This window comes from Neovison vison, chromosome 4 (assembly GCF_020171115.1).
Source record: "Neovison vison isolate M4711 chromosome 4, ASM_NN_V1, whole genome shotgun sequence".
Lineage (NCBI taxonomy): Eukaryota > Metazoa > Chordata > Mammalia > Carnivora > Mustelidae > Neogale > Neogale vison.
In genome coordinates, this window is record NC_058094.1 from 123,644,088 (window position 1) to 123,665,399 (window position 21,312).

At 39.9% G+C, this 21,312-nt stretch overlaps 1 protein-coding gene across 1 annotated transcript in view; it reads right to left on the bottom strand.

Annotated features, from left to right (window-relative positions):
• Positions 1–21,312, bottom strand: part of AMPH (amphiphysin) — a 269,962-nt gene that overhangs the window by 108,207 nt on the left and 140,443 nt on the right. The window contains exons 4-5 of the mRNA XM_044245644.1: positions 13,303–13,397; positions 10,908–11,003 (exon numbers count right to left, since the gene is read on the bottom strand). Of these exons, the coding sequence (XP_044101579.1) occupies positions 10,908–11,003; positions 13,303–13,397 (191 nt within the window). The remainder of the gene's footprint in view (positions 1–10,907; positions 11,004–13,302; positions 13,398–21,312) is intronic.

Below are 21,312 nucleotides of genomic sequence, written 5' to 3' on the forward strand. Positions count from 1 at the left end.
AACCACTTATTGAAGAGACTATCTTTTTTCCACTGTATATTTTGTCCTGCTTTGTCAGAGATTAGTTGACCATAGAGTTGAGGGTCTTTATCTGGGCCCTCCACTTTGTTCCACTGTGTCTGTTTTTTTTGCCAGTACCATGTTATCTTGGTGATCACAGATTTGTAGTAAAGCTTAAAATCGGGCAACGTGATGCCCCCCACTTTTGTTTTTCTTTTTCAACATTTCCTTAGCAATTTGGGGTCTTATCTGGTTCTACACAAATTTTAGGATTGTTTGTTCCAGCTCTTCAGAAAATGCCGGTGGAATTTTGCTCAGAATGGCACTGAAAGTATAGAAGGCTCTTGGCAGTATAGACATTTTGACAATGTTTATTCTTCTAATCCACGAGAATGGAATGCTCTTCCATCTTTTTGTGTCTTCTTCAATTTCTTTCATGGGTGTTCTGTAGTTCGTTGAGTACAGATCCTTTACCTCTTTGGTTAGGTTTATTCCCAGGTATCTTATGGTTCTTGGTGCTACAGTAAATGGAATCGATTCTCTAATTTCCCTTTCTATTTTTTCATTATTAGTGTATAAGAAAGCAAGTGATTTCTGTAGATTGATTTTGTATCCTGCCACATTACTGAATTGCTATATGAATTCTAGTAGTTTGGGGGTGGAGTCCTCTGGGTTTCCCATATAAACTATCATGTCACATGTCATCTGCGAAGACAGAGAGTTTGACAACTTCCAATTTGAATACATTTTATTTCTTTTTGTTGTCTGACTGCTGCTGCTACGACTTCTAGTACTATGTTGAACAACAATGGTGAGATTGGACATTTTTGTCGTGTTCCTGATCTCATAAGGAATGCTGTTAGCTTTTCCCCATTGAGGATGATATTCACTGTGGGTTTTTCATAAATAGATTTTAAGAAGTTGAGTACTGTTCCCTCTATCCCTATACTTTGAATCATTTTAATCAGGAATGGATGCTGTATCTTGTCAAATGCTTTTTCTGCATCAATTGAGAGGACCATGTGGTTCTTCTCTCTTCTCTTGGTGATTTGTTCTATCACATTGATTGATTTGTGAATGTTGAACTACTCTTGCATGCCATGGATAAATCCCACCTGGTCAAGGTGGATAGTCTTTTTAATGTACTGTTGGATCCTATTAGTTAGGATCTTGTTGAGAATCTTGGCATTTGTATTCCTCAGAGATACTGGTCTGAGATTTTCCTTTTTGATGCGGTCTTTGCCTGGTTTGGGGATCAGGGTAATGTTGGCTTCATAAAAAGAGTTTGTAGTTTTCTTTCTGTTTCTATCTTTTGAAACAGCTTCAGAACAATAGGTATTATTTCTTCTTTGAATGTTTGGAAGAATTCTCCAGAGAATCCATCAGGTCCTGGGCCCTTGTTTTTTGGGGAGGTTTTTGATCACTGCTTTAATTTTGTTACTAGATATTGGACTACTGAGGTTGTTAATTTCTTCCTGATTCAGTTTTGGAAGTTTATAGGTTTCCAGGAATGCATCCATTTCATCTAGGTTGCTTAACTTACTGGCATATAACTGTTGATAATTTCTAATGATTGTTTCTATTTCCTTGGTGGTAGTTGAAAATGAACTTTTGGGACTTCATCAAGATAAAAAGCTTTTGCACAGCAAAGGAAAATAGTCAACAAAACAAAGAGGCAGCCTATGGAATGGGAGAAGATACTCGCAAATTACAGTAGAGACAAAGGGCTTATATCCAAGATCTATAAAGAACTCCTCAAACTAAACACACACAAATTGAATAATCACATCAAAAAATGGGCAGAAGACATAACAGACAGTTCTCCAATGAAGACATACAAATGACTAACAGACGCATGAAAAAAATTTTCATTATCATTAGCCATCCAGAGATTCAAATCAAATCCACATTGAGATACCACCTCAATGTGGTATCTAACAACAGTTAGAATGGTCAAAATTAACAAGACAGTAAACAACATGTATTGGAGAGGATGTTGAGAAAGGGGAACCCTCTTACACTGTTGGTGGGAATGCAAGTTGGTGCAGCCAATTTGAAAAACAATGTGGAGATTCCTTAAGAAATTAAAAATAGAGCTTCCCAATGACCCTGCAATTGCATTACTGGATATTTACACCAAAGATCCAGAAGTAGTGAAAAGAAGGGCCATCTGTATCCCAATGTTTATTGCAGTAATGGCCACAGTCACCAAACTGTGGAAAGAACCAAGATGCCCTTCCATGGACAAATGGATAAGGAAGATATGGTCCATATATACAATGGAATATTATGCCTCCATCAGAAAGGGTGAATACCCAACTTTTGTATTAACATGAACAGGAATGGAGAATATATGCTGAGCAAAATAAGTCAAGCAGAGAGAGTCAATTATCGAATGATTTCACTTACTTGTGGAGGATAAGGAATTACATGGAGAGCATTAGGAGAAGGAAAGGAGAAGTGAGTTGGGGAAATCAGAGAGGGAGATGAACTGTGAGAGACTATGGACTCTGAGAAACAAACTGAGGGTTTTGGAAGGGAGGGGCCTGGGAGGTTCAGTGATCCTGGTGGTAGGTTTTATGGAGGGCACGTATTGCATGGAGCACTGGGTGTGGTGCATAAACAATGAGTTCTGTAACGCTGAAAACAAATGAAAAAATAAATAAAAATTTTTAAAAAAGGAATTAAAAATAGAGCTACCCTATGACCCTGCTATTGCACTATTGAGTATTTACCCCAAAGATACAGATGTAGTGAAAAGAAGGGCCATGTGTGCCCCAATGTTCATAGCAGCATTGGTCACAGTCACCAAACTGTGGAAAGAACCAAGATGCCCTACAACAGACAAATGGATAAAGAAGATATGGTCCATATATACAATGGAGTATTATGCCTCCATCAGAAAGGATGAATACCCAACTTTTCTATCAACATGGACAGGAATGGAGGAGATTATGCTGAGTGAAAAAAGTCAAGCAGAGAGAGTCAGTTATCATGTGGTTTCACTTAGTTGTGGAGCAGAAGGAATAACATGGAGTACATTGGGAGATGGAGAGGAGAAGTGAGCTGGGGGAAATCGGAAGGGGAGACAAACCACGAGAGACTATGGACTCTGAGATACAAACTGAGGGTTTTGGAGAGGGTCTGGGGGGTGGGGTGAACCTGGTGGTGGGTATTGTGGAGGGCACACATTGCATGGAGCACTGGGTGTGATGCACAAACAATGAGCTTTGGAACATCAAAAACAAAATTAAATTTTAAAAAACACACACACAAAGAGAAATGAGGTTGAAAAATAACGGAATCAAGCATACAAGACCTGTATTACAATATTAAATAGTCCAGCATGGTCTTTGGAGTTTCCAAAAGAGATGAGAGGTTAAGTCAAAAGAAATATTTACGGAGATATTGGCTGAGAAATTTATATAATAATAAAATCTTCAAAGTGCAGACCCAAGAAACTCATAAAACCCCAAGAATAACAAACACCGAACAATATCCATCCAGACACTTCATAGCCAAACTGCGTAAAATCAAGAAGAAAAATATAAAGACAAAGGCAAGGATTATAGAAAGCTAATCTTGAGAAGCTATACAAGCCGGAATACAATGATATAACATTTTTAATGTGCTGAAAATTTAAAAGAAAAAGAAAAAGAAATCTGCCAACTCAGAATTCTATTCCCAATGAAATACCTTCCAAAAGTAAAAGTGAAATAAAATATTAATCAGACTGGGGAGCCTGTATGACTCAGATGGTTAAACATCTGACTCTTGATTTCAGTTCAGGTTATGATCTCGGGATCATGGGATCAAGCCCCACATCAAACTCTGTGTTCAACACAGAGTCTTCTTGTGATTCATTCTTCCTCTCTCTCTGCCCCTCCCAAGCTTGTGTGTGTTCTAAGTAAATAAAATCTTTTTAAAAAGTCTTTCGCAGATAAACAAAACTGAAATAATCCACTGCTATCATAGGAATTTTAATACGAAGGAAAGCTACACACAAAAAAATTAAGTACCAGAAATTATAAAATTCAAGGTCAATATACATGATTTTGGTTTTTTACTTTTAAGTGCTTTAAAAGGTAACTGATTATCTAGAACAAAAAAGAAACAGAAAAATGTACTGTGGGTTTTATAACATATGTAAAGGAAAATTTTGTAATAATAACAGAAGAAATGAAGAAAGAACTGGAGGTATATTACTTATATAAAAGTACTATGATAGTATTTGAAGTTAGACTGGTAAAATTAAAGATGTACATTATAAATTATAAAGCAACCACTAAAAGCTTAAGTGAAAGAGATATACTCTATCTCTCAAATAAATAAATATCTAAAACAAAAGTAAGGGGCACCTGGGTGGCTCAGGTGGTCAAGTATCCAACTTTTGATTTGGACTCAGTCATGATCTCAGGGTGGTGAAATCTAGCCCTATGTTTGTCTCCATGCTCAGTGCGGAGTGTGCTTGAGATTGTCTCTCCCCCTGACTCTGCCTCCCCCCTGCTCGTACACACATGCATTCTCCCTCAAATAAATAAACCTTAAGAAAAGAGGGATAACTAATAAGTAAATAATAAGCCAATTTAATTAGTCTGTTATGAGGCCCAAGAATTTGGTCTTTTAGAAAAGACCCCTGTGGTCCAGTTACACCAAGCCAGTCCAATCGGAGAACTACTGGAAGAGGAGATCCTTAAAAAACTTTCAAATTTAATATAGTAAGAAGAAGAAACCAACAATATGTTTATGGCATAGAAACACAGTCACATGTCACAGACCCTCAGCAACCTACAGTATAGGTGTTGCAGGGATTATTCCCACTTTACATGTAGAGAATTTCGAGTTGCATGAGATTAACTGATACCTTGTCTAAAATTGCTCAGAAAGTCTGTAGCAAAGATGAATTAGATGTCAGCCAGCCAGTACCAGGAGTAGGCTGTGGCACACGAGACACCCAGGCCCAACATCTAAGAAGGCCCTTACTTTCAGGGTCACATAGGTGTGGGCTCAGCAACCAAGAGTGGGTGCCTCCTTATATCTTGAACTCTAATGGCCTCACCTGCCTCATCCAGTCCCAGCCCTCCTCCTGACTCTCAGTTAGTCCCTCTAACTGTGCGCATATTTCTCTAACCTACCCACCATTCAGTTACCACCTGTCACTCTATGCTATTCCTCTATACTCCCTTCAGGATGGGTGAGAAGTGGGTTGGGGCAGTTACTCTCATTCAGCTACCTCCAATCTCTTCACCCTCTACACCTACTGCTTCCAACTGGTATTAGTACTGGAAAGTATGGCCGACTCACATTTGCTTAAAGATATGGGATGAATTAGTCTAGGCAGGATGCAGGGAGGCCCTTCAGGGTTCCCTAGTGGGGACAGTGTGCCTATAAAGTGACAAAGCTCATTCTTTTTAGCAAACATCTTACTACTACCTTCAAAGGAACACTGTCCCTTGAAACAGTGACCTTGTGTAACTCCAGGTATCTCTGGTAAAGCTCTGATTCATGAACTTGTAGGGGAGGGAGTGGGGTGTGGAACTCTTCTTTAGTATATTCCAAGAAGCAAATCTTGATTCTTTGATGATGAATGTGATTTTTTGAAAAGAGCCAAAATTCAAAGTCTTCCAAGCCTGGGAATAAGGTGGAAGAGTATACTAGGTCACCTTTTTTGTTCAAAAACAAGAACCCCCAAACTACTAGAACTCATACAGCAATTCAGCAACGTGGCAGGATACAAAGTCAATGTGCAGAAATCAGTGGCTTTCTTATACACTAACAATGAAAATACAGAAAGGGAAATTAGAGAATCGATTCCATTTACTATAGCACCAAGAACCATAAGATACCTGGGAATAAACCTAACTAAAGAGGTAAAGGATCTGTACTTGAGGAACTACAGAGCACTCATGAAAGAAATTGAAGAAGACACAAATAGATGGAAGACCATTCCATGCTCTTGGATCGGAAGAATAAACATTGTTAAAATGTCTATACTGCCTAGAGCAATCTATACTTTAATGCCATTCCGATCAAAATTCCACCGGCATTCTTCAAAGAGCTGGAGCAAATAATCCTAAAATTTGTATGGAATCAGAAGAGACCCCGAATCGCTAAGGAAATGTTGAAAAACAAAAATAAAGCTGGCGGCATCACCTTACCTGATTTCAAGCTTTATTACAAAGCTGTGATCACCAAGACAGCATGGTACTGGCATAAAAACAGACACATAGACCAGTGGAACAGAGTAGAGAGCCCAGATATGGACCCTCAACTCTATGGTCAATTAATCTTTGACAAAACAGGAAAAAATATACAGTGGAAAAAAGACAGTCTCTTCAATAAATGGTGCTGGGAAAACTGGACAGCTATATGTAGAAGAATGAAACTCGACCATTCTCTTACACCGTACACAAAGATAAACTCAAAATGGATAAAAGACCTCAACGTGAGACAGGAATCCATCAGAATCCTAGAGGAGAACATAGGCAGTAATCTCTTTGATATCAGCCACAGCAACTTCTTTCAAGATACGTCTCCAAAGGCAAAGGAAACAAAAGTGAAAATAAACTTCTGGGACTTCATCAAAATCAAAAGCTTCTGCACAGCAAAGGAAACAGTCAAAAAAACAAAGAGGCAACCCACGGAATGGGAGAAGATATTTGCAAATGACAGTACAGACAAAAGGTTGATATCCAGGATCTATAATGAACTCCTCAAACTCAACCCACACGAAACAGGCAAACACATCAAAAAATGGGCAGAAGATATGAACAGACACTTCTCCAATCAAGACATACAAATGGCTATCAGACACATGAAAAAATGTTCATCATCATTAGCCCTCAGGGAGATTCAAATTAAAACCACATTGAGATATCACCTTACACCAGTTAGAATGGCCAAAATTAACAAAACAGGAAACAACATGTGTTGGAGAGGATGTGGAGAAAGGGGAACCCTCTAACACTGTTGGTGGGAATGCAAGTTGGTGCAGCCTTTTGGAGAACAGTGTGGAGGTTCCTCAAGAAATTAAAAATAGAGCTTCCCTACGACCCTGCCATTGCACTCCTGGGTATTTACCCCAAAGATACAGATGTCGTGAAAAGAAGGGCCATCTGTACCCCAATGTTTATAGCAGCAATGGCCACAGTCGCCAAACTATGGAAAGAACCAAGATGCCCTTCAACGGATGAATGGATAAGGAAGATGTGGTCCATATACACTATGGAGTATTATGCCTCCATCAGAAAGGATGAATACCCAACTTTTGTAGCAACATGGATGGGACTGGAAGAGATTATGCTGAGTGAAATAAGTCAAGCAGAGAGAGTCAATTATCATATGGTTTCACTTATTTGTGGAGCATAACAAATAGCATGGAGGACAAGGGGCGTTAGAGAGGAGTAGGGAATTTGGGTAAATTGGAAGGGGAGGTGAACCATGAGAGACTATGGACTCTGAAAAACATTCTGAGGGGTTGGAAGTGGCGGGGGGGTGGGAGGTTGGGGTACCAGGTGGTGGGTATTATGGAGGGCACGGCTTGCATGGAGCACTGGGTGTGGTGAAAAAATAATGAATAATGTTTTTTCTGAAAATAAATAAATTGGGAAAAAAAAAAAGAAGTGAAATAAATTATGTGACTCATTTTCTTGGGTAACCGACAAGTCCATTACAGAGTAGGGCTTAGCATAAATGGCCTGTTTCGAAGTCCATCACTCATTTTGAGTCACACATTTTTGCGTTGGAAATACATATCAATCTTATTTCCTTCCTTATCTGACACTTGAAAAACTTGAAAAAAGAATCATATCTTCTAAGGGTAGAGTTAATTCACCTTACCTTTTATATGGGAAATAATACAATTTCTATTTATTTCACAGTAAAGAGTTTAATGAAATGGCTCAATTGAAATTTCTTCAATTTCCCACTGCACACTGCACTTATACAGTAAAAACTTTTAATTTATTGTGTTTTTTAAAAATGTCAATAAGAACCCCAATCCAGAATTCACTTTGTCACACTGCTGTAAATATATGTTTTAGGTGCTTATGTGGGGCAGCCAAATGCAATCTACCACATTTTGCAATAACTGCTCACAGCTGTAAGGCTGCCTGGGTTGATGACAAGCTGGCTCTTATTAGAATATTGATTTTAGATGTCAGTGCTGCGTAATAAGAACTGTAACACTGGGTGCCCTGCCAATCACAGTTCGAAAAGTCAAACATCATTCCCTCATGAATGGTACTTCATAGCCCTTGCTGGTGAGCGGCAGTAAATATTTGGAAATTTGCCTGACGTTTTAACTATACATGGACTGTTTGATTTAAATGGAAGTCAGAGAAGTCAGTTGTGTTCCATGCTTCGAAAATTCTCCACACAGTGTTTTTAGTCATTACCTTCCTTTCCATCAGTAACCCGTTCATTACGGAAACCTTCAGCACTAACTTGATGGAGTGATAGAGTCTTCATCCCCTTCTACCTTCCGTTCAAGTGAGCAAAGACACAGAGGATACCTTAGGTTTATCTTCACAGAAAAACCACCTCTCAAATATTAGGAACAACTCCTTGCCATATGAAACAGTCTCGCAATTCTCTACTTTGGTTGAAGCCCTATGTGTATGGTAGGATATTCTAAATGTGACTTCAGAGAAAGAGAAACAGAGATTATTTCAGCCTCTTTCCATGATGTAGACAACACCATGACATGTATTTTATTTATTTTCAAGACACCCAGCTAGATGACATTTTCCCCACGTATCTAGTGTAGATGGTTCAATCACTGGAGGATCATCTTTGTGCATGACCTCAACTGTGGACCTCAGGAAAAGAACTGCTTAAGCAAAAGTTCTGAGTTCTTCATCTTTCTGATGTAAAACAAACTGAAAATCCGAGCTAATCTCATCCATCATGATTTTATTTAATTAATCTACTTTAAGATTTATTTATTTACTTTTAGAGAAAGATAGAGAGGGAAGTGGGAGACCATGGGTAGGCAGAAGGGCAGAGGAAGAAAGAATCCATAAGCAGATTCCCCACGCGCATGGAGCCTGATATGCGGCTTGATTTCACGACTCTGAGCCAAAACCAAGAGCCAGGTGCCTCATCAACTGAGCCACCCAAGTACTCCCATTATGATTTTGTTTTAATCTGTGTTTCAAGGCAGGTACTTCTGTGTGTATCTGTCTTCCCAAATTACACACTCCTAGAGAGTATGGCCAATTTCCAAATAACGATGGCTGAGTAGGACCACAGCAACTAAGATCCTCCACATTTTTTTGAGGATACTAAGTTTTTATTCATGAAGCTGAACAGCTTTTCAAATGTGTTTTTCTCTAGTCAATCACAGCTTTCATTTGCTTACTTAAATCATACTATGAAGGTGTATTATATAAATAATTTAGGCTAGTTTGTAAAGTGCTTTGAAAGGTCGAAGTTTTCCCTTATCTTCTTCTGATTTGTTAGGAACTGATATTTATGCAGATTAAATTACCACACAATAAATGATATTCTGAAGTGTAATAATAACGATTCTGAGACTCTTTGCTCCACAAATGTTACAAACTCTAAGCCAGAATGTGACTGACTGTCCACCAAATAATCTGAAGATATCCCAAGACATATTCCCTATAGGCTAGTGCATGTAGCCTCACTGGATCCTAAAATTTTTTAATTTATTTTTTAAATCTCTCAGAAAATTTTAAAAAGCCAACTTACATCTTTAAAAGAGGATAAAATCATACAACAGCCCTCTGAAGTGTTCTCCTGCCTATTATGATAACATCATTGAGAATCTATCATTTGGACTTGTTCTCTGTGACATTCTGCCACCAAGGCTAATTAATGTACCCAGTCTGGTCCATTGAGGTTTTGTTTGGTGCCCTTGCATCCCAAAACGCACTTTGGATGCTGGCCATCTAGTTGTTAGGTGTTATGTATGGAACCAAGGAAACTGACTTCATTGACAGGAGTGCTGCTCTGGCTGAGAAGCTTCACTATGCTTTATGGCCAAGGCCAGTGCATGTTCCTGCAGTTAGTGTCCTGGTGTTCAGCCATGGCTACAGAGCAAACCAGGGAAAAGTGGAGATTCACATCAGAAGTCAGCTAATTAAGGTTCTGCAGATGGATGAATGCTGGTTCACGTCTACCTTCAACCTAGAAGAAGCCCAGCACCCTGGTACTTACCTGGTATTCCTTCTTGAGCAGGAAAAACAACTGGGGTGCAGATCTATTCCCACTACCATCTGCCAGGTACAGCACTGATGGTTTAAAAACCATCTCTATCTCCAGAGTCAATTCTACATCTACAATGTTTGATCCTCTGCTTATTTATTTCCCATCAATGAATCCAAGCATCAAATAAGACAGATGTTTTAGACCAGATATTGTTAGATCCAGTTGCTAATGTATTTGATACACTTCTATCTTAACAGTTCAATATGATCCAGAAAATTTTAAGGAGAGAAAACACATGCAGGTATGCTCTGAACAATAAACAAGGAAAGATTAGATCTTGCTCTCAGCTTTGCAATGAAGTTTCTCCTTTCCTGGAGACTGCTGTTTATTCTAATGGAAATTCTTATCAAATGCTATACAATAAAAAGGTTGGAACATAAAGAAGATCAGAATTTTTGGTATCTGGTTTGCAATTTTATATCTGGGATACTAAAAAGACATCTGTAGAGAAATGAAAGCTGAAGCAGCTCGCTAAAGGGGAAAATGTGATTTCTGGGGCTACATTTCATTTCAAACCAACAGGAACAGGATAAAGCTTCCATGCTTAAATAAATGAAAAGTTACTGTCTTTGATGTCAGTTGGAGGACTCTGAATTTCACTTTACTCTTGCCCACATTTCAGTAAGTACACAGAACCATTCAATTCTTCCCTTTATAGACACAAAGTAAAATACCTTTATGTCAGGAAATTGGCCCAGATAGGTATCCAGTGTCAGCAAGGACCCATCCACTAGTTTTTGATGGAAGTCTTCCCACAGGACATCACATTTCTGAAAGAAGAGAAATAAAGAAATAACTGCTTAAGTGTTTTAAGGATACTTTTCACCAAACTTCTAAAATACAAATCAGGTATGATCAAATTAGATAAATGCTACTTTCTCAGATAACAGATATTAGAAAAAATGTGATTATTTAATAAATACGATAAAATTTCAAGGCAATTTGGTTACCAGTTCTAATGGACAATGTAGGCTACCAAGGATACAGACTACATTTTCCAGCCTGTGTCACAGCTAAGTGTAGCCACGAGACTAAGGTCTGGCCAAAAGGATGAACTTTTAGGAAGTGTCCCTAAAAAGATGCTGGTCTTCCCCAATTCCTCCATTTGCTGACTGGGTGCAAAAATGAAAGCCAATGGCCAAGAGGCAGCAAGGATGGCAAAGACGGACCCCTGACGTCACCAGACCCGGGCTACTCACTCCCAACTCTTTTATGAGAGAGAGATAAATTTCTACCTTCGGAAAACCATTTTTGGGGGGGCTTAGTTGCCTGTGTTTCTTTTTCACACTTCAAATATGGATCCTCATTGTTACAGAAGCCAATTTATGAAATTTATGCCAACAAAAAAATGTAAACCCTCCATATGAAAAGGCTCATCTTCTGATGTGAATAGATGCTTTCAACATATAATGTCTGGCTCCTTCACCATCGGAAGAGCCCGTATTTAGATCTTCAACTAAAGGTTTCAATAATCCTGGCAGGGGGCGCCTGGGTGGCTCAGTGGTTAAGCCACTGCCTTCGGCTCAGGTCATGATCTCAGGGTCCTGGGATCGAGCCCCGCATCAGGCTCTCTGCTCAGCAGGGAGCCTGCTTCCTCCTCTCTCTCTGCCTGCTTGTGATCTCTCTCTGTCAAATAAATAAATAAATAAATCTTTAAAAAAAAAATAATAATAATAATAATCCTGGCAGGACCTCCAAGGACCCAGGTGGGACAGCAGCCATTTTCTGAAGGAATAAATGTCAACAGTGGCATCTGTCACACACAGAATGTAATGTGGTGCTCTGAAAGCTAGTAACACAGGTTTCTAGTATCCATTAAAGTTTCTTTTCACAATGAACTGTTAATTATACACCAGTCATCAGAAATTTATAAGGTAAGCATTTAACAACATGATGTTGAAATGTTGTCTTCCTGTTGAAGAAAGGTGAGAAAAAGCAATTACTTAGTAACTGCATGGGAAAGTGGTGTGTGGAGGCTGGTTTTGCCAGATTCAGATTTTGAAAGTTTTCTAAACGGGTAGAAGGTCAAGAACTTTCCTTATAAATAAATCTCTGGGCTTTTTCTTTTTTATCCTAACAAAATTATGAAGGTCAATATGGGGGTGTCAGAATTTCCATGGAGCAGCCTAGGGCTGCACTGTTAACCCAGCTTTCCAAAACCCACATAGATGGCCAGTGCATCACAAATCAGCCTTTCTCTCCAGCTCGGGTGGCCATACCCTTAGGCCTTCCACGCCTCAACACTCATCAGTGAGCTCATGCCAAGTGGGCATAACCTCTTTAACAAAGAATCTGGACATGAGAGAAGCCCTGACAGGCACTTTGCTACCATCAGTAATAACGACATGCACCGAGCACCATCCCAATCATGGGAATACACAGGCTTTAAATGGGCTATTCGTAGGTATAATTCTTATTCTTACTCTGCATATGAGAAAGCTCAAGTCTGAGAAGTTGAAGAACTCATGCAACATCTTAGAGAGACCACTCCTGGTCTCCACCCCATTAGGCCTTTGGCAAAGCATAAAATACCCACTTTCTCACTTCCTGCCAGCCAGATGGCCCTCCGCTGCAAACTGGATTTCAGGTGTTAAGACATGACTAGAGACAAAGGCTTCTGGAAGTTGAATTCCTATTAGCAGGCTGACCACATCTGTCCTTAGGTTCTGCAGACCCATGAATGGACCAGTGGCATTTAAGTGAAATAGATGCTTTTTGCGCTTCCTGACCCTGTTTTCAAGAAGGGATGGGGAGAGAAGGGGTGCAGGGATGAAGTTCATATACAAAATCACGCCCTGAGCCAGTTCTGCTGCTGAGATGAGCTAAAATGTGTAGAAAGGGACAGGAAAACACTATTCCTATTTTGAAGAAAAATCATCTTTAACACACAGCTGTCTACCCTAGTAGTTTTACAATGGCTCACTAATCACTATGACTTTGGGCTGATCTGGATGGCAGAACCGTATGGTGTCGTTTGGGTGCACAGTGCCCTGTCATGATTCAGTGGATCGTGCTGGAACACTGGCAGAAGTGCCCCAGCCTCCTGTGGTCTGTAATCCTGGCTCATACCTCACCAACCATCTTCACGTCTTCCCGCCCATACCAGTCAGGCTCGTAGACTTCATGCAGCGACTCTGTGAGCTTCATTGAGGCTTCTTGCATACCTAGTGTTGGAGAAAAACAACTCTAGTTGGATAGACATGGGTGAGGCACCCCTTCCTCTGTCCCCTCCTTTTCTAAGATAGAAAAACCTTGAGTTACCCACTAATCATCGAAGGAAAAATCATGAAGGCACGACTGTTACTTGCATCTGTAGTCACAACTGCCCCGTGAGGGTCTCTAATGTATCTGATCACATTGTGCATTTTCTCTTATTTTCATGATAATGGCAGATACTGAGTCTTGAAAAAAAATCAACAAGGTGTCCTATTCTGAAAACAATAGTAATGTGTTCTATTACATATGCCGTCACTTACGACAGGACACAACCATAAATACACAGGACTCCTAAAATAATTTGTCCATAGACTATGGAGCTCTAAAAATAAAATTAACCCTAAATTAATTTAAATCCAAGAAATAAAGCTTTGACAGAAGCAGGCTGAAGCAAAATTAACAGGATTCTAGGGCAAAACAGTTGGAAGTAGTTTAAGTGACCTAACCCTTTTCGAAAGAAAAAATTTTCTTTTTATAACATGATTAAAAGCTACATATACAGTTTTAAATCAAAATGCTCATAAAGTTCAGAGTTCTTAAGTCTGTGTCAGAACTTCCATTAGACATACATTTGGGGTGTGTTGCAAAACCATGGTTGCTAAATAACAGGAAAGATATAAAGTGTTCTTGTGCAACATGGTGACAGTAAGTATCATCAAGTCTTTTACAGTCTCTGCTCTGCCCCTCCTTCAAACCATGGAGGCGACAGTGTGGGTTGGATGGAAACATCACAGGGCTGAGAACAGTCCATAGTGCGTTCCTTGGCTGGTGCCTTGGAGGAGCTCTCCCCTGGCACCAAACCCTCCCTACCGGTTGGAAGCTGAGACCTGGCCCAGCTGGTGTCTTGGCTTTTGTCACTAGGGAATATGAAAATTTCCTTAGAAATGAAAAGCATCTCATAAAACATAATGCCACAGACTCCACAATGGAAAGTTTTTATGAAACTGAAAGCTGCAACCATCTAGACTCAACTAGATGCCTGTTGGATGTAAGGGAGTCTATTCTGGGTTGTTATGAGAAAAGGACAAAATAAAAGATGTGTGAAGTGATAGAAATATGTCCTTGAGGAATAGGTACAAGTCAGCATGGTATTTCATGGTATGTTTTCTCTCTAGGCAGGGAATGCCCCTGCTCTCCTTCTGATAAGATGCAGATATAGACTTGGTCTGTGCACTTGAGAAGTTTGAAGGGTTCCAGGTCACATAAAGTAGGAAAGCCTGTAACCCTCTCTCCATGAAGCAAATCACTGAGCATACTAAAGAATTTTCCAACAACATACTGTATGGCTCACACCAGCTGAAACAACTTGGTGACCAAAAGAAGCAGCCCCTGCAGTGATGACATGAAGGCATGAGAGTGTAGACAGCCAAAAATTAATGCAAAACCTGCAAGTGTCCTCTAGTACTTTGAATGCAAGCCAATGAGCATGTCCCCTCTTCTATGTGTGGCCACTGCTGAGGTGAACCAGCATGATGTCCAGCATCCACATTCGCCCCTCTCCAAGGATAAGTAAACCTCTATTAAGAAACGTACCCCTCAGAAGTCAGTCACTGGTTGACATCCTTCCATAACTCAGATGCCAAAAGCCTTCTGAAGTTTTCCCTTAAATCTCTGTCTTAAGTCTGATGGAAATTATAAATAGCTGTGTAGACAGGTACTTAAGGTCTTAAGAGGAAGAAAAAGAAATGATGGCATTGTAGGACAAATAACCTTTGTGGTGAAAAATAAAACTGTGAATGTAAGCTTAAAATAAAATTATATAAGACCTTACTCACTGGGGCTAAAAGCAAAATGTTGCAGTAAATATGCCCCCTAGCAGCCAAAAATAACTACTAATTGCTCTGTGGATAAGTAGTGATGGAAAATTTGGAAAGAATCCACTTTGACACAGAAATTGTTTCTAGAACACTCCATAGGAAGTACTTGGATGGACACATAGGTGAACAAGACACAAGGCTTTGCTTTTAAGGGGCCTAAAGAATAGCTAAGATTTTAGGGATTTAGAACTTACTCTGCTGACAGAGCATAAGAGAGAGAGAGAAAGAAAAAAAAAAAGGCTAAACCCAAGTTCCCTTCAATGTAACCTGGCAGTGTCAAAGCAAAGAGTAGATACTAAATGCCACCTCTGGCTTTTAATAATATCTATATCCAGTATTTTATTAAAAGATTAGTGATTTCCAAAACTGCAAGACAGGCACCTAATATCACACATAGAATTATTATTTTACTACTGGATAGGAACCACTTCCGTTGCTTTAAATTTTGGATCATCTCCAAGGCATTTACTGCAACATCCTCTTTCCCTCTGCAACCAAATTTGCGAGTTTCTATTTTCACCCTCTAAGATATGTTGCAGAGATTACACTGCTACAAGAGTGCTCTTTGTATAGCCTGAGGGTGTATGTTTTAGTTAAAAATAACATCAGCTAAAATACATTATGGCAATAACCAGCAGCATCTATAAACCATTACAAGAGTATCTAAAATATTGTTAAGTATCTGGCAGCTCAGCCCATTGTTTAGAAGAAAGCTGTTTCAGAAGCCAGTATACTGTTGGCTCAGAGAAAAGCAGGATGGGGCATCTTTCTCCTAGAGATTTAAGGAGAGCAAATATAGAAGCAAGAGCGGTGGGGGAGGGGAGGTAGAGTGTGAGAGGCTCCAGGACAGTCAACCCTCCCGCTGGGTCATGCTCACACACAACAAGTCACATACAATTAAAAAGTACTGATGTCACCATCTGGGCCATGCTCCATGGACAGGAAGTTCTCGTGTGTTCATTATCCCTGGGTGTGGGCTCCACCACCACCCCTGCATCAGTGATTCCTGATTCCAGTTCCCTACTGGACATCTCCACTTGGAGGAGCTACTTGTTCCTCAGGCTTCACGTGCCCAAAACAAACTCAGAACTTCCTGACAAAATCTCATCCTACTTCCCTTCCTAACCCTCATGAACGTCACCCAGTTGTCCCAGTTAGGAAACCTGAAGTCATCCCAGATTCATCCTCCCAATGTGAGGATGTCACCAAGGCACACCAGTCCTGACTGATTCTCAGATGAAGTCCCTTGCTTCCATGCCCACTGCCACAGCCCTGAACTGGACATCCGTCATCTATCATCTATCATTTGGATTAGATGACATAATCCATGCAAACCATTGAGCAAAGTGGTTCTGCAAAGCTAACACTCAAATGTCAGCCACCATTATGGAAAACATTTCTGAAGGCACGGTGTCATAACAATTAAAACTATTATTTGCAATCCATCAGCTTTCGTTAAAATCTGGGTTCTAATACAGATCATCTCTGTAACGTTCTGCAAATTACCTAACCATCCTAGACCTCAGTCTTCCAAAGTATACACTGTTTTTAAATGATACTACATGCCATGGTCACAGTTGAAATTTTAAGAAATGAGACAGTAAAACTGAATTCAGTGCCTCGCACAGAAGTGCTCAATAAATGTTAGCTTTTATCGCTATCATTATTAAATACTAGACTTTTAAGAAGACTTGCAGCTCCATCTCCTCTAGCCTGAATCCCACAAAACCATAATAACTATTTTCCTAAAATGCTAATCGGATCATGTGACTCATTCCCTTGCCTACAGTAATGCAATGACTCCCTTCTGTGCTGACAGACTGAAACCCCAACACGACAGGATACCTAAGCATTCTTACCTTCCCACATCTCATCCATTTCAGTTTCTTGCTTACCCTCAATGATCTACTTGTTCCCCAAAGAGCACAAACTTCTTCATGCTTCCTGAACTTTTGTAGCTGTAGCTTCTTTTATCTAGAAAGTCCTTCCAACATCAACCTCAGTCTCCGGCATATCTCATCACCTGATAACTAGTTATACTCCCTTCCTGTGTCCATTTAAGTGTAAGTTCCTTGGAAGGACCAACCTGGTCTCCTGTCTCTCAGGGGCTAGGGTGGAGGAGTCTCTTGTCCTCCGTTGTGAGGCACATAGTGCACACGTCTGTTAAAGCATGTTCTACTATGTATACGTGACCTTTCTGCTCATTTAATTTTCTCCCTTCCCTGCAGCCAACTCCACGACAATAGGCACTCTGCTTTGTTCATCTCTGCATCTCCACTCCAAGAACAGCGCTGTGCCCATAAACGGGACTCAATACATTTGTTGCTAAGTTAAAAGGAAAACATAAGACCTACCTAAACATCTGTAGAAATAATAATGAGCCACAGAAGTGAATGGCACCCAGATATCAGTGATAATAAGGTGAAGAGTAACTTCATTTTGCAGAGTCCTAGTGGTAGAGATCTGAGGTCTTCTGAGAGCACGTGGAGCACTTTATGGATGAGGAAGCTAAGGTAGCTGAGAGCTTGGTGATCTTCCTACCACTGCCCCTGGGGCCAGACCAGATATCCTTCTTACATAATGTTCACCTGCATTACAGTACAATTAGTTAGCTAGTGTTCTTTTTTTTGTGAAAGCTAGAAAAGCTGACCACAAAAGACCTTTGAAAATCCAAATTATGACTTATTTAATGCCTACCCCTGTCTTTCCTTGTATTCCTCAAAACCCAAAAATGTGCTCCAAGGAACTCTAATTCTTGGTATGACTTTGAGAAGAGAAAAGCATTGCATCGTCAAATACCTGGTAAATGCAGGCCACCCATAGAGCTTCTGGAGATTATATTAACATATTAAGGGCCCTGTAGTAATTATGCTCTGTTAGAAAATTCATTCCAACCAGCTGTGACCAGAGTAATTTAGACATAGGTCCCTTTTATGGAGCATGATTTGTTAACAGAAAGTGTTGGGGAACAGATCCTTCTCCTTCATATGGGAATGTGTACATTAGAAGTGGAAGCAGGACACAATCTGCAACATTGAAAGGCTGCTTTGATGCTGCCCAAGTGTCCCTCTGGAACTAACTCTTCACTTGGTGGATTCTCCTAGACCCTAGTAAGGAAAAGAATTATTCTAGTCTTAAAGGTTTAAAACAGCAGTCTTCCTACTAAGGATGTAAAATTGACCAAAGTACAGAGACTTGAGAAGGTGACTGAATTCACTCATTCATTCAACAAATTTATCCACATCAAAAAAAAAAAAAAAGCAGCCAACATTGGGGGAAAAAAAAATCAGCCAACATAAAGAAAATCCTGTGGGGGCATCTGGATGGCTCAGTCGGTGAGGCAGCTGGCACTTGATTTCAGCTCAGGTCATGATCTGAGAGTCTTAGGATCGAGCCCCACGTTAGGCTCCAGGCTCAATGGGGAGTCTTGCTTGAGAGTCTCTTCTTCTCCCTCTGCCCCTCCCTCCACTCATATGCACGCTCTGTCAGAGAAATAAATCTCTTTTTAAATATTTTATTTATTTATTTGACAGAGAGAGCACAAGTAGGCAGAGTGTCAGGTAGAGGCAGAGGAAGAAATGAAGTAGACTCCCCGCTGAGCAGGGAACCAAATGCAGGGCTCAGTCCCAGGACTCCGGGATCATGATCTGAGTCAAAGGCAGTTGCTTAACCAACTGAGCCACCCAGGTACTTCAATAAATAAATCTTTAAAAAAAATCCTGTACTTGGGGCGCCTGGGTACTCAGTCAGTTTAGCATCTGCCTTTAGCTTGGGTCATGATCCCAGTTTCAGGCTCCTTGGTTGGTGAAGAGCTTACTTCTCCCTCTGCCTGCTTCTCCCCCTACTTGTGCTCTCTAACAAATAAATTAAATCTTAAAAAAAAATATATATATATATATATATATATAAAAGCAAAGGCCACAACAAGGATGGACCTAGAGAGTGTTAAGTGAAATAAGTCAGACAGAGAAAGACAAATACGATTCCACTCATATATGGAACGTAAGAAATAAAACAAATAAACAAAGGGGAAAAAAGAGACAAAACCAGACTCTTAAACATGGAGAACAAACTGTGGTTGCCAGAGAGGATTTGGGTGGGGGATGGGGGAAAGAGATGAATGGGATTAAGAGTTCAGAGCACTGAGTAACAGAATCGTTGAATCACTCTATTATACACTTGAAACTAATATAACACTATATGTTAATTATACTTCAATATATAAAAGAGCAATGCCTTAGGAGACATATGGACCAGGGTATGTATCTTTGCCATACTGTTTATTAGTCCATGACCTTGAACAAGCTATTTAACCTCTCTGCTTTTTCCTTAACTATTTAACTATTTAAAGCTATTTAACCTCAATTTTTTCACCTATAACATGAAGACGATGCAAGTACCTACCTCAGAGTCATCATGAGAGTTAAAATTATATGCTTGTCCTATATGAGCTTAAATATAGTTTAGTTTATTAATCAATTTCACTAAAGTTTATTATTATGACTAAAATTCTTTTATTCTTAAGATTATGATTTCATTATTTATCACTATTTTTGAAACAATTTCACACAGCCACAATGAGATGACTAGAGTAAGTTCTTGGAACTGGAACTGCTGTGTCTAATGGGATGCCCCATCCTCCCCAGATATAGACATTTAGAGGCTTTTGCCAAACTGCTCTCAAGGAAGCTGTCTTAGCAGCAGTATATGAAAGGGGTCTGCTCCCCACAGCTTTTTCAGTGCTATGCAGTATGGTCTTTTTCATTTTAATGTCTTTAAACACTTGGAAGAAAAATGACAGTATCTCCCTTTTGATTTTATTTAATATTCTTTGATTATCCATCCATGGGGACAAGTGAAACCGTTTTTAAAACCTGAAACTATTTTTTCACACTTCATACCCATCTCCCGGTTCTTCTCTGGCTAACTTTTTCTTCATATGTTCTACCTATTTTTTTTTCTTTTCATCAACGGATATTCATTTAGCGTCTAACTGAGCTCACTTAAATTAAATATGTTGTCAAAATGATTTTTTAAATGTATACATGAGTTTGATATATTTATGAGGTCAAATCTTTCAATCTTTCCCTTTATGGTATCTGTCTTTTGGGTTGGCCTTGAAAAGACCTCATTACCCAAAATTAGAGACTAAGTCTACTGTATTTTATTCTAGTGCTTTAGGGCATGTCTTTGCATACATATTTAACTCTTTACTAGATCTGTAATTGAGAAGGAGGGAGTAGACAATGAGCTTGAGATCTTACTTTTTCCTGGATATTTCGCTAGTTGACAAGACCCCTTGCAGAAAATGAAACTTGTAAATAAATAAAAGAGGCAGAATGAAAGAAAAAAAAAAAAAAGACCCCTTGCAGATCCATTCTCCCCCCACCAATCTCAAAGTCTGCCTTGTAATCATCACACCCATGGTTGCACCTGGGTCTACCTCAGTGCAGGCAGCTCTATAAGGAATAGCAGGCAAGAACAGAGCACACCTGACTGCCCTCTCCTACCCTCTACCACCCACCTCATTTCTTTGCCTTGCGTGGCTGAGGCCGAGAACCAATGTCACAGCCTCTCTGCCTCCATCCAGTGACAGGGCTGCAAGTGCAGCTGATCCCTGTAAGTCACAGGTGTCCAGGGCCATGATTTCTGACAACCCTCTGCCGCAGTATCTTGCCCCTTCAGCTAGATGGCTGAAGTGTGAGTCTGTGAGTGCTCTACACTTGGGACATGCTCTCCCTTAGGATATAAACCAACTGCAGCTTTTCTGAAACAAGGTATCAAGCACGCTGTATCTCACACCTTCCTAGAAATCTCTGGTGTGGGAGGCACTTATTCCTCATTACCAGCATAACAGTCGACATTTTTTCCTTGTATATTCTAATTATCATTTCAATGGGAATTTGGGAGTGGATGGAATGAACACCTGTGCTCAAGTACATCTTGCCAGAAAACCAAACGGATTTGTAATTAACACATAATCCCGCCACTCATGAATTTCAAGAACAATCTGTGCCTGGTAACTTAATGTGCAGCAAACAACTCA